At 37.2% G+C, this 13,327-nt stretch overlaps 1 protein-coding gene across 4 annotated transcripts in view; it reads left to right on the plus strand.

The window, feature by feature from the left end:
• Nucleotides 1-11: 11 nt before the first annotated feature.
• Nucleotides 12-13,327, plus strand: part of GSTCD (glutathione S-transferase C-terminal domain containing) — a 153,929-nt gene continuing 140,613 nt past the window's right edge. For all 4 annotated transcript variants that reach the window (XM_037154449.2, XM_037154452.2, XM_037154453.2 and 1 more), the window contains exons 1-3: nucleotides 12-259; nucleotides 10,137-10,574; nucleotides 11,181-11,648. In XM_037154449.2, coding sequence (XP_037010344.2) covers nucleotides 10,158-10,574; nucleotides 11,181-11,648 — 885 coding nt within the window. In that variant the 5' untranslated portion in view covers nucleotides 12-259; nucleotides 10,137-10,157. The remainder of the gene's footprint in view (nucleotides 260-10,136; nucleotides 10,575-11,180; nucleotides 11,649-13,327) is intronic.

Consider the following 13,327-nt stretch of genomic DNA (forward strand, 5'->3'; position numbering starts at 1 on the left):
CGTTGTTACACGGAAGGAAGTGACGAAGACCTCTTTTTCCGGTCCGCCGGATTATGAATGACGGCTGGCGCTGCACTTTCCCAGACTTGCTGTCTGTTGTTTGTCACGCATCCTTTCGGGTAGCGAGTGGTCTGCTGGCGGAGACTCCAGAAGCGGCCTCGGAATCCCGGCTCGGGCGGGGCGGGGCGGGAAGGCGCAGGCGGCCCGTGTCGCCGACACGTTCACGACCCTCCCTGCCTGGCCGCGCCTCTGCGACCAGGTAAAGAGGGCGTTCGGGCGGCCGCCGACTCAGCGCCTGCCCACCGCCAATGCATACTTGCTCTTTGCATCCGGGCATAACAGGGCTGACGACGCGAGGGAAGGTCAAGGACATGAGTTAGTGTCCTGATCTCTCTCTCTGGCCCTCATTGCCCACAGCATCCAAGGGTGCGGGTGGAGGGCTCCGGGCTTCCTCTGCTCGTGGGGGTATTGGAGCAGCTTCTAGTTGCAGGAGTCAGCGGGGGTCGTTTGCCCTTTGCTGCTAATTTTCAGACCTCTTGCATCACGCTTTAACTTTTTTTCTTTGACACTTAGTTTTCCACTCCAGCTCTTCTGAGCATTACTGCTTAACAATTGCTCCATAGGGCTTGCTTCATTTTGGGCTATTCTCTTTTTCACTTTGGTTTTAAACTTCTGTAGAAAGTTTACGTTTAACTTGCATGAAAGTTGCTTTGACTTCAAAAACGTTTGCTAATTAATACACGTACTTCCCATGCCATCTCTCTACCTGGTTTTGGGATTAGGTGATTTTTGAAAAATCCTCACCTGAGGGTTTGTTTATTGATTTTAGAAAGAAAGGAGGGGAGAGGAAGAAACATTGGACATAAGAGAGAAACGTCAATGTGAGAGACAGAATAGGTTGCCTGGAGGAGGCGCTCTGACCCGGGATCTCCTGCAACCGAGGCACGTGCCCTGACCCGGAATGAACTGACAACCTTCTGGTGTTCTGTCCAAAGCTCCAACCAACTGAGCCACTTGGCCAGGATTTTCCTTTTATTCGCACTGACACGATCCCATTCCTATCGTAAGTTCTTGAGTGTCAAGGAAATGCCAGCATTTAATATATCTTGTGCTAAATTATTGATAAAGACGGTAGACTACTACTTTTTTCTGAGCTTATCTATGGAAGGTGTTTAAAGGAGGAAAAAACAAAAGCTGGCAAGAACTAATGTTATGATTTTAAACCTGTAAACATGATCATTTAAATATTGTAAAATAAATGGTCTGTTATAAATACAACTGAGTGATTTGCTGTCATGTTTAATAAACCATGAAGCTATACGAGTTGTTTTTTTAACCGCGTGGTGGGGAATATACACTACTCAGGATTGCCTTAAGCATACTCGTCGGAAATTGTGTTTGAGTTATACCTGAAGGCAGCATTTTAATAGGTCTCACTCCAAAAATAACTGAAAAAAATCAGATTTGAGAATCATTTTATCAGTTCTTTTTTTTTTTTTTTTTAACACTTCTGATTGCCTATCTGCTTTAAACAAAAGCTCAAATTTCAGCAGTGGTGGGCCAATCAAGTTTGTGTTTTTTTTTTAAGTGTGTTTAACTTTGTAGCTTTTGTATCATCTCTGATTTGAAATACGAATAAATACTGAGTAGCCAATTGGCTTTTCTAACAGCAACAATTTAGCAGACCTTGAAATTTAACATTCTGTGGCCAGTCAACTAAAACATCTGTGGGATACATACAGTTCTCCAGTATATGTTGTTTTTATCTTAAGTTGTCAAAGGAGCCTCCATTCTGTTATGGTTAATACTTGAATTGCAAAGATTTAAACCACTCAGATCACACCAACACAAGTATTATTTGTTGTAGGGACTCAGTAATTTTATTTCAGGCTTACTGATGTTTTGAACATGTTAGCATTTCATGCTGTAAAATCCCTATTAATTATGAAGTCTGGCTTAGCTACAAGCATTATGAATCTTTGGCAACAAATGATTCCCCGATACTCAAGAAAGAAGATGACACATTTCCTTTATGATTAAGATTACAGTAAGCTTTTTTTACTTTTAAACATTTTTTTTCACTTCTTGCCCAGATAAGAAAGCAGCTAATTTTAATTGTAGGATTTTGTTTTCTAGGACTTAACTATATGCATTTCCACATTACAAAATATGATGAGCACTGAAATAGCTGTTTTTTTTCTTTCTTTTGTTAATCTTTAATATTTAAGGTAATTAGCTGTTACCTAATGCTGTAGGGGCAAGTTTTTAAAAAATCTATATTACTGTAATAAAATATGGTGAGATTTGCATCCAAGTAGTGTTACTTTGTGAAATGTATAAAGCACAAACTAACAACATTGAGCATTTGATGTAGGAAGGGACTTAAAGGCGTTTAAATTTAAGTTGTAATCTAAGAAAAATGAGTTTGCAATTTTTTCATGCTTATAAACTGTAATGAGCCATTTATTTCGTACAATATAAGCAGTTAATATACATGCAAACTTATGGTATCACATTTATATTCTACCATTTTGTGACCTGGCTTTCAGCCTAAGGAAAGATTTTTTTCAATATTTGGGGCAATACCTTTGCAATTTAGCATGAACCTCTTACCTTTCCTGAGAAGTTTGGAAATAGCATAACTTGGGGCTTGCCCATAAACAATTATATATTTTAATAGTGTCAATGAATGAGCAGTTTTGGGATAAATTATAAAAATGATAGCTGGCCCTGGCTGGTGTAGCTCAGTGGATTGAGCTCGGGCCTGCAAACCAGACAACTGCTGTTTGATTCCCAGTCAGGGCACCTGCCTGGGTTGCAGACCAGTTCCCTGCAGGCCAGTTCCCAGCAGGGGATGCACGAAAGGCAACTGTACATTGATGTTTCTCTCCCTCTCTCCTTCCCTTCCCCTCTAAAGATAAATAAATAAAATCTTTAAAAAATGATAGCTAATATTTAGGGGCTTATTAATATAATAAACATTGTTCTGTTTTCACAACACACATATGGTAATTATTGTTCCTATTGTCCCCATTTTATGAATGACGAAACTAAGGCACAGAAAAGTTTTATATTGTTTCTGAATATCAAGACTAGGATTTGAATCTGGCTAGCTCCAGAGTTTAGACTCTTATTCATTATTTTATAGTTTTGGTATATAAATATTCAACTTCCTAAGTCAGTACATAAAAAAAATCTGGTTATATACCTAGTTCTCTTGCCTGAAAACCAACATACATGAAAACTTCTGTGTTTTACTTACATGTTTGGATGAATTCTAGTTATTCATTCTTCCAGTTCAGCTCACAGAGGTGATCTTAGTTCTTTAATTTATACATAGATGGCTCTTAAAATAGATGTATTCTTTTGGGAGAAAAAGAACAGTGTTAAGAAGAATGGGGTACATGCCATGCTAAGACTAAAGTTCTCAATAGTACTCATTAGAATAATTACTGATACTCATTTATGCATATTCATTCATTTATTTTTTGAACCCAGTTTTTATTACGGTTAATTTAAGCATTGGATATGCCCTGTGAGGTAATAAGTGCTATATCATGTAGTAAAATAGAACAGGATAAGGGGCTAGTGAATGGTGGGAATGGTGGGAATTCAGGTTGTCAGGAGAGGCTGCTCTGAGTTAATATTCTGAGACCTCAGTGAAATTAAGGAGCAAATGATGTGCATATCTTGAAGAAGAGCATTCTAAGTAGGGAAAACAGCAGGTACAAAAAAATCTCAAGTGAAGTATTCCTGGCATCTTCCGAGAACAGCAGAGAGCTGCAAGCTGGAGATAAGTGAGCAAGAGGATGGAAGGGAGGAGATGAGGTCAACAAAAAAGGAAGGCTAGGGTCACAGTGGGCCCTATACAGACCATGGTAGAACATTTGGATTTTAGTCTAAGTGTGTTGGGGAGCGGTTGGATAGTTGTGAGCAGGGAACATGATCTGATTTATGCTTTTGAAGGATCACCCTGACTATCTGGGTACTCACTGTTTGTATGGAGACTAGAGGAAGTAGTTAATAATGGCTTTTGCACTGGTCTTTGTAAGAGCTAATAATGACTGATATTAAGAGGATAGTAATGGAGGTGCTAACAATTTGGATTCAGCACATATTTCAAAGGTAGAAGTAGTAGATTATGAGGGGGACTGAAAGGAGTTGAGTGAGACATCAGAGTTACAGGCCCAGACATCTAGGTGAATGGTGGTGTGCTTTAACCAAGAGGAGGCCTGGATTAGACTACTAAAGGAAGAGGAGCAGGTTTGGAAAAATGCCTAAGGTGAGATGTCAGGTAGGATACAGGAGTTGGATGTTCAGGAGAAAGGATATTAGTGAGAAATATAGGAGTCGTAAATGCTATTTAAACCTCTGGCACTGGAGAACAGGGCTGCTATTGTGAGTTGTTGGCCCATTAACAAGTCTTAAAATCAGTTTAGTGAGTACTAACAAACACTAAAAAAAAAAAAGTGGAAAAAAGAAGCACAGAGTAAAAAATACCCTATATCTCCCATGTAGTAGGATATTCATAATTCTTCTGTTTCGGTTTTATTCAGTCTATAATAAGTTGCATTATAAAATGTATTTCTTCATGTGTGGCATTTGAAAGCCAGTGCTCAAAGGAGTGAATGTAGATTGAGAATAGAGCGAAGCATTGAGCCAAGGCTCCTTAAGTGGTTTGAGGAGGATATCATCAAATCCAGTGCTAAGAATGGTTAAGTAACCCTGCCTTTAGAACAGAGTTTTTTTCCCCCCCAGTGATTGCTTAAGATAACATAATTTTTAATGATTTTTATGATGGTAAAGTTGTTGCATATGTAACAAGCCTTCGAGTCGGCTCCGACTCCTGCTGGCCCTATGAATGAGTGATGTCCCCAGTGTCCTGTCCTCAATAGCTCTGCTCAGCTAAAGACTCATACCTATGGTTTCTTTTATGGAATTCATCCATCTCATATTTGATCTTCTTCTTTTCCTGCCACCTTCTCTTTTTCACCATCATTAGTGTCTTTTCTAACGAATCCTACCTTATGATGTGCCTGAAGTAGGACAGCTTCAGTTTTGTCATTTTTGCCTGTAGCTGTGTTTCAGGGTTAATTTGCTCTAGGATCCACTTATTTATCTTCCTGGTGGTCCAGGATATCCTTAGAGCTTTCCCTCCATGCCATATTTCAAGTGGATGCATTTTTTTCCCTTAGCCTTCTTCACTGTCCAACTTTCATATCCATATATAGTAACTGGGAATAAGAGGGTGTGGATGATATTAACCTTGGTCTCTAATGACACATCTTTGCTCTTGCAGATCTTTCCCCAATTCTTCTATAGTTGCCCTTCCCATCTCAGCATTCTCTTGATTTCTTGGCTGCAGTTTTCATTTGAATTATTGATTGAACCAAGATAAGCAAAATCTTTAACAATTACGGTCTGTTATCTTTATTAAAGTTGTATATTTATTCTGTAGTAATGGTGTTTGTCTTCTTAATGTTTAAATGCAGTCCTGCTGCTTTGGCACTACTTTCATGTTCGCCAGAAATCGGTTCAGCCCTCACTGGTGGGATTTAGTAGATAGAGTGCTGGCCTGCGAACCAAGAGGTTGCCAGTTTGATTCCTAGTCAGGGCACATGCCTGGGTTGCAGGCCAGGCCCCCAATTGGAGGAGTGTAAGAGGCAGCCAATCATGTTTCCCTCTCTTTCTCCCTCTCTTTCTAAAAATAAATAAATAAAATATATATATTTTAAAGTTGGTTCAAATCATTGCTAATTTCTGTCAGTGACATGTTATTGTTTTGTGCCTTAAGTTATTGCTATTCCACCAGTTGTCACTCCTTCCTTTGAGTCCAGCCCAGTTTTCCATGTACTATGTTCCACATAGAGATTATACAGGGAGATAAAACACTCTCTTGTTGGACACTATTTGTAAGAACCTGAAATTGTTGCAATCAAATTCCAACATGCTTCGATTTATGAAATTACTAATTTATAAAGTAGTGTTATTTATATTAGAAAAGTAACAATTCCTGAATGCTTTCAAATAAGATCCCTTTATAGATTCCCTTGATTTGTGGGGTGGGGGGGATTTATGTGTGGTTCTCATTCATGTACTGGAAGTAAAATGTACTTTTAAGGATTGCGAAATAATATTAAGGATTGTGAAGATTAAAAGTAATGTCTGAAAGTTCTCTGTCCTTAGCACATGGTGGTGGAAAATAAAATGTACATAATATTATTTAGGATTTTATTATTTGTTCACTTAACATATTAAGATCCTATCGAATTCCAGGCATGGTGATATTTTCTTATTTTAGAACAAATAAAGACGTTATATTTAGTTGCCATAGATCAAGACTTGAATTTTGAGCACAAAACTTTCCAACTTAGTTTTCAGCTTCTGGAGAGATATGCTTATTTTGAATATGTTTACTGCATTTTTCTCCCTCTGTGTGTGTATTTGCATGTGTATTTTAGATAAGAAAACATCTATAAAATGCATTTCCCTTTTTATATGAGAAATGCTTCAATTTATCAACATCTAGATATATTAATTAGAATGAGAATGCAAAAATACATTGAAATGGCTAAAATATTAAAACTGTTGACTCCTTTGGTTGTTTAAACAATCTTTGAAGATATTCAAGTAATGAGACCAGAGCTTAAATATTTTCTTCTTACCTCTCTACCCCCTTTGCAACGTTCCCAAGCAAACCGACATGCCCAGGGAAGGGGTTCAAACCCCGTCAGCTGCGTTGGCTCCTGAGGTGTGGGTTTTGTGTGCTGCTGTCTCACTTTGTTTCTGGGTGGCACACATCAAAGCTGAAAAAGAGCAAGTGACACTCCTTCTGTGCTGTCAGGAATGTAATACAGAGGAACAGGGGCTGTGTCCCAGAATCTCTGGAGACCCCAGAGATGATTCTGCAGGACCTACCTCTTTAAAGCTCATGACATACATTAATGAACAAAGGAATTCTCTATATAGAAATGGAGAAGAAAAATGGGGGTTTCTTTGCCTATTGCATTTGAAAACTTGAAGCAAAAACTGTGTTCTGCTCTGTTGAAACATTAAAGATAAACTGCAAACCAAAAACATATCAAATTTGTATAAGCTTGTTAATACTTAACATTTACTTTAGAAATTACATCTGTACTTTGTGAGGAAAAATTGCCCAGGGAGAGTAGTTTTATTTATTTTTTTTAACTCCAAGATCATTAAGTAACATTTTAAATCTCTTAGGGAAAAAAACCATCAACATCTATCTTGGAAAAAATTTTTTTTTGTTAAGAATCAACAGTACTTTGCATTTTTTCCCAGACATCTCATTAATTTTTAGTTATCCTTATGGGCAGGTTATTGCTACTCTATCTCATTGACATTTAGCACTAATAAGTGCTGCTGGAGAGAATAGTTTATATAATATATAAAAGCCTATTCTCAAGGCTCTTATGTGCCTTAGAATGTGACAAATAGACATGCACCTTAACTTTAAAAAATATTTCTACATTTTCTAAATCAATAGCTTTAACACAACATGATATTGTTTTCAGGTGTGTTTGTTTTTCTTTTAAATGTTAGGGCCAGTCTCACAATTACTGTTTCCTACACTGCTGGGCAAATGAAGTTGATCATGTTTTAAATCTGGTCCTTGAGGTACTTCTGGATCTTCTACAGCATCCCACTGTCAGAAGAAGGAGTTACGAGGATTAGTAAATCAGTCAGCAACAAATTTACAGGGGCAAATGCCTCACAGAGACTGTCAATTTCCTAGAAAATGTTGGTTTATTTTGCCTGTGGGCATATATATGTATTATATATAATTTATATATATGTATTATATATAATTTATAATACATATATAAATTATATATACAAATTATTTATATATATATATATATATATATAATTTTAAGTCAGTTCTAGGTTTAAAAAAGGCACTTAAGCTCCAGGAAAAATGGTTTTCATGGGTTAAAAAGTTGCTTTTAAATCACGTGAAATAATTTTCCTGTAGATAGTCTTTTATTTTTTTAGACTACAACAGGCAAAAAAAATGTTCCATTCACTTAATACATTTGTATACATTCATGGTGATGATGATTACAGAAAAATAAAGAATTCAGATCGGTAATCTTTCAAAGGAGCAACAAACCATGGTGCACGTCTGCTGGGTTTGAATAAACGAAATATAAAATGGTAATGATAATTTACATTATCAAGAGGTTTTCTAAGATTGTATCTTACTAACTATACACCTTTGTTACAATAGATCATTATCTCTTTAATAGAAAAGTTGAGGACCAAAAAACTTAAAGAGTATTTGACTATTTGATTTTGATTAAAAAAAAAACTAAGGAATTTAGAGTATTAAAGGAAATTTATTATGTTCAAGTTTGCTTAAAATTTAGGGTCCACTAATATTTCAAATGTACTTAAAAGAAAGAGTTCCATATGTATTTTTAAGGGCTTTTAAAATAGTTTTTCTTCTAATAATACCATCTTCTATTACTACATGTTTCCATGGTGAATGTTTTTAAAGAGTGCCATCTAGTGCCAATTTCTGAGTTGTGATTTATGGATAAGAACACAGGGAATTTTAGACCCTGTAAATGTAAAAATCAAACAAGAAGTTATAATTGACAAAGGTCTTAAGGACTCTAACTTGAAAATATTATCAATAATTTGACCTCAAAATTGTGTATGTTTGCATCTTTAAAATAACAAGTGTTTACATTCATTTATGCATTCATTCAACAAATACTTCTTGATTTCTATATATAGCAGAGACTGTTTTGGCATAGTAGTGAGCAAAACGAAATTTCTGGTCGTGGAACATTTTAGTTTGGTTAGACAACATAAGTACATAGCATATTACAACAGTGATGAGTGCTATAAAGAAGATTTAAATATAATAGCCCAGAAGATCTCAGAGTTGACATTTCACTAAGTGCCTGAAGGAGATGAGGGAATGTTCCAGGCCCTGGAAACATCAAGTGCAAAGGCCCTGAGGGGGAATGTCCCTACTATCTTAGGGGAATGACAAGGCACTTTGGCTGGAGGAGTATGAGAGCTGAAATGAACCCAGAGACAGAAAAAGAGGATTTGATCAAAGAATCGTCGTAGGTCTTTGTCAGAACTTTGCCTTTTTCTGAGTAGGATGGGAAGACATTAGAGGGTCTGAGCAGAGTAGTGACATACTCTTCAGTTTTGACAGGATCACTTTGGTGGTCACGCTGAGACTTGACTGGAGGGATGTAGGCTGGGAAGCAATGTCAGGAGGCGAGTGCTGTGATCTGAAGAGATGATGGTGCTTTGGACCACAGCGGAAGCAATGAGGATGTTTGGAAGTCAGATTCTAGATCTATAATTAACAATGGCTCTCCAGGTGTTTGGCCTGAGCAGCTATAAGAATGGTGTTCTACTAACTGAGATAGGAAAGATACGTGAGGAGCAGATATGTAAGGGTGGGAGAGAATAAGGAACTTGACTTTGTATATGTTAGCTTTGAGAGATCTCAGTTATCAATATCAAGTTATGGGGAAATTTCAATTCCTTTTCTCTTGTTTTTCAGCAAGCAATAAGCTGATCACATATCAAAACCCACTTACCTTAGGAGAATCCATTCTCATGAGGGAGTAAATATCACTCCCGATGATTACGGTGCAGGGTTATAAGTCAGAAACAATGTGAGAGGACCAGCTCTGTCAAAACTTCTCGGGGCTACTAGCCCAAGACACTGCTCAGTCTTCTTGGCGGTTTCTTATTTCTTACTTGCTCTCTCCTGTAATGACACCTCAAAGTACTTGATGGGGAGGACTCTACTGCAGAGTACCTCAGTTGCTCATTTTATTTTTATTTAATCTTTATTGCATTTTTTCACTACTCTTTAGTCCCCTTATACCCCTCTGCCCCAGCAGTCCCACACTGAGTTGCTAATTTTAAAGGCATGGATATAAAATCACCCCTAAGACTCATTAATGGCACTGAGCGCAGATCTTTCTCCTGGAAGCTGTTCAGTCTACAAACAAATTCATGTCGAATCTTACCTATTACAAATCCCTGCTGATTTGTAGAGCATTCTTTTAAAATATTCATCTTTTATCTTCTAAATTCTTATAGTCTAAGATGTATAACCACTTCAATTTATGCTTCAGGTAATCCAATGAAAGAAGAAAATGAAGGGCATTAAGAAAAGTCTTACGGAAGAATATCTATACCTAGACTTTTCTCACCAAGTAGAAGGATGCGTTTTTCCACTTCATACATCTGTAACTTTATTTTTATTATCATACTGCGACTGCAAAATCTTTAAAGTTTGCTTAGTTCTCACCAGAGAAAGTACGGATGTTAAGCTACTTAGCGTGTTGTCCCAAGATGTTGAAATACGGATCATTTCAAGAAGAGAACTCCCACCGATAGTCCAGAATTGCCGTTTACCTGCAGTTGTGGAGACACCAGACAACTTCTGTAGAGCAGGACTTGCTGTTGTGCTGAGACACATAATTCAGAAATCATGCGAAGCAGACCTCTCAAAGAAGGAAATTTTGGAACTGCTGGGTTTTAAAAAGACTTGCTTGAAAGCCTGTGCTGAAGTAAGTACAATGTGTCTTTTCTGTTATTTAGAGTCATAGAGCAATAACACATTCACTTAAACATTTTAACTTTCTGCTGGAAACTAGGACTTCATTTCCTTAAAAAAAAACCTATAGTAACCAATGAAATATAAAGTAGCCCATCATGTAGGCCAATATTTCAGTGCAGTATTGAAAAATAAGAATTTGAGTTTTAATTTATGAGGTTTGGAGATATTTTAGAGAATGACTTGTTTGTTATATTTTATTTTAATTACATTGAAGTTTTTAAAGGGAACTTTTACATACAAACAGGAACTTAAGTGTCAATGCTTTGGAAACCTATCTTATTTGGGGGTGGGGGGCATGTACTTTAAAGGCTTTGGGAAGTAAGATTTTATTCAGTAAGAAGACACAGGTGGATAGCATGCATTCCAGATACAGGAATGCTACACCTCCATGATTTGATGTTATCACTTCTGAAGCATTGTAAATGTGTCTTGAAATACCATAAAAGCCTAGCCCAGGGATGGTTTAGCTCAAGACAAATTCTCCCAATAGAAAGTTATCTCTCTTCAAGCTATATTGAAAGTCAAGAATGATTTCATTTCTTGTTCTGTTTTGTAGGTTAGTCAGTGGACCAGGCTATGTGAAATCACCATCCCTTTAGCTATTGAGAACTTTCTCAAAGAATCTTTTGACCAGCAGCCAACCATCCCTGCAGAAATACTACAGCTAGAGAAAAAGCTTAGCGAGCCTGTTCGAGTGCATAACGATGACAAACTCCGCCGGCAGAAGCTGAAGCAACAGAAGGCTACCAGAGTGGGGCCTTCCCTTGCTCAGGAAAAAATAAAGAGCAGGGTCCATGGACAGGAAACATCCGAAGATTTGGATTCTTCATCCAGGAGCCTGGAACTGCACGTGGCACTCTCAAAGCTCACAGTGCAGGAAGAACCAGCCGCTCCCAGCAGAGAGCCTTCTTACATCAGAAAAGCGAAGGCCTCCGACCTGCCACCTCTGGAGCATGTGTTCGCAGAAGGCCTGTACTTCACTCTGACAGATATCGTGCTCTTGCCCTGCATACATCACTTTTTGGTAAGGCATATCTGGAGTGGATATATCGCTGTAAGTTTCAGTGTATAAACTTGCTGAGGTTTAAATCCCAGTTCCACTTCTTACTATCATTATGCTCCTGGGCAAATTATTAATATCTGTCTCCATTTTCTTATCTATAAAATAGAGATAACGACATTCAACGTGAGGAATTAATGATAACTTGTGTGAATTGTGGACAGTAGTGTTTGGCACATAGTAAGCTGTCAATAAATGTTAGTAATTATTGTGACTTTTAATTCTCATTTGCTAAAATGTTATAATAATTTCAAATTGCTGTTGTGATTACCTTCTAATATTAGAGAGTCCACTGTTAAAGGACTATAAAATCTTGTCAGCTATATTTTATAATTTTGTAGTCACTTAACATACTAATTTGATTATGTTGAGTATTACCAAATTAGAAATATTTTATTCTTATTTGTATGCCTCTCTGTTGTTCATAAGACTACATGGAAAGTTTTCTTTCTTTCCTGGTAGGGTGGTAGATACATATATATACTCCCCCATTTTTCACCCCCTCCCCGTATGCCAGGAAAAACAAGGTGAAAAATGACATTAGAGCAAACATGGGGATCTATAACTGTCTGCAGCTTTCCAGCTGGTTTTTAAGAGCTTCATTTTTCCTGCTTTGAAGTATTTCACCTTTTCTTCTATTAAGAGATCAGATACCAGATTTCAGGTATCTCTACTGACAGATGAGAAAAGGCTTCTAAGAAAAATCTATGTATTTGGAGGCCAGAGCTTCACTGAGTTAGATAGTATTAATCCATTGATGTTTCCTTAAAGAACATTTCTCTTTTCTTCAAAATGGAAACACAACAAGATCGGAAACCAAAATAACTTCAGATGTAAAAGAGAGATTCAGGAATGTTTAGATGTTAATTAGTGTTTTAGGTGTCATATGTATTAGTATTTTCTGTAGAGCAGGGTGAGGAAAAAAAATTCCTGTTTTTGTTTCTGGTCAGATGATTTCTGGATTCTCTTATGATTGACGTGTTCCCTCTTACCAAATTCAGTCATTAGAGAAGTCACTGATATGTGTCATAAATACTATTGTTGGTCATCTTGAATAACTATATTTGTTTCTAATTTCATGAAAACGGGGCCAAAGTGGCACACCCATTCACTCATTCATTCATTTGAGAAATGTACTGAAAGCTACTACATATGCCAGGCACTGCTGGAGGCACTAGGAATACAGAGATGAACAAGACGAATTAAGTCCAGCCCTCATGGAGTTCGTATTCTAGTAGGAGAAGACAGAATGAACATGTACATGAATAATATATACCATACTTAAATGATGTAATTGATACAAAGGAAATAAAACAAGGTGATAGAGAAGATGAGTATTTGCTTTCAAACACCCATAAAACGTAAAAAGGTGGATGCACCTGCATGAAGGTAATTTTAGATCATTATTCAGCATCCATCTTTAACTAGTTTGCATTTGATTTTAGCTTACTTTAACTACTATTCACCTGATTAGGGTCAATTGAGGTTGAAATGTTCCTAATTGAGAGGGTTTTTCCTCCTCTCCAATCAGGCAGGACATTTACTGACTTCAGCTGAGAAAATCTACCTCCTACTACAAAGACAAACTTGTTTTCATTCCATTTCAAATAGAGGAAAACTTGTACAATTGGCCTTCTCAATTA

This window comes from Artibeus jamaicensis, unplaced genomic scaffold (genome assembly GCF_021234435.1).
Source record: "Artibeus jamaicensis isolate MK-2021 breed Jamaican fruit bat unplaced genomic scaffold, CSHL_Jam_final scaffold_3222, whole genome shotgun sequence".
Taxonomy (NCBI): Eukaryota; Metazoa; Chordata; class Mammalia; order Chiroptera; family Phyllostomidae; genus Artibeus; species Artibeus jamaicensis.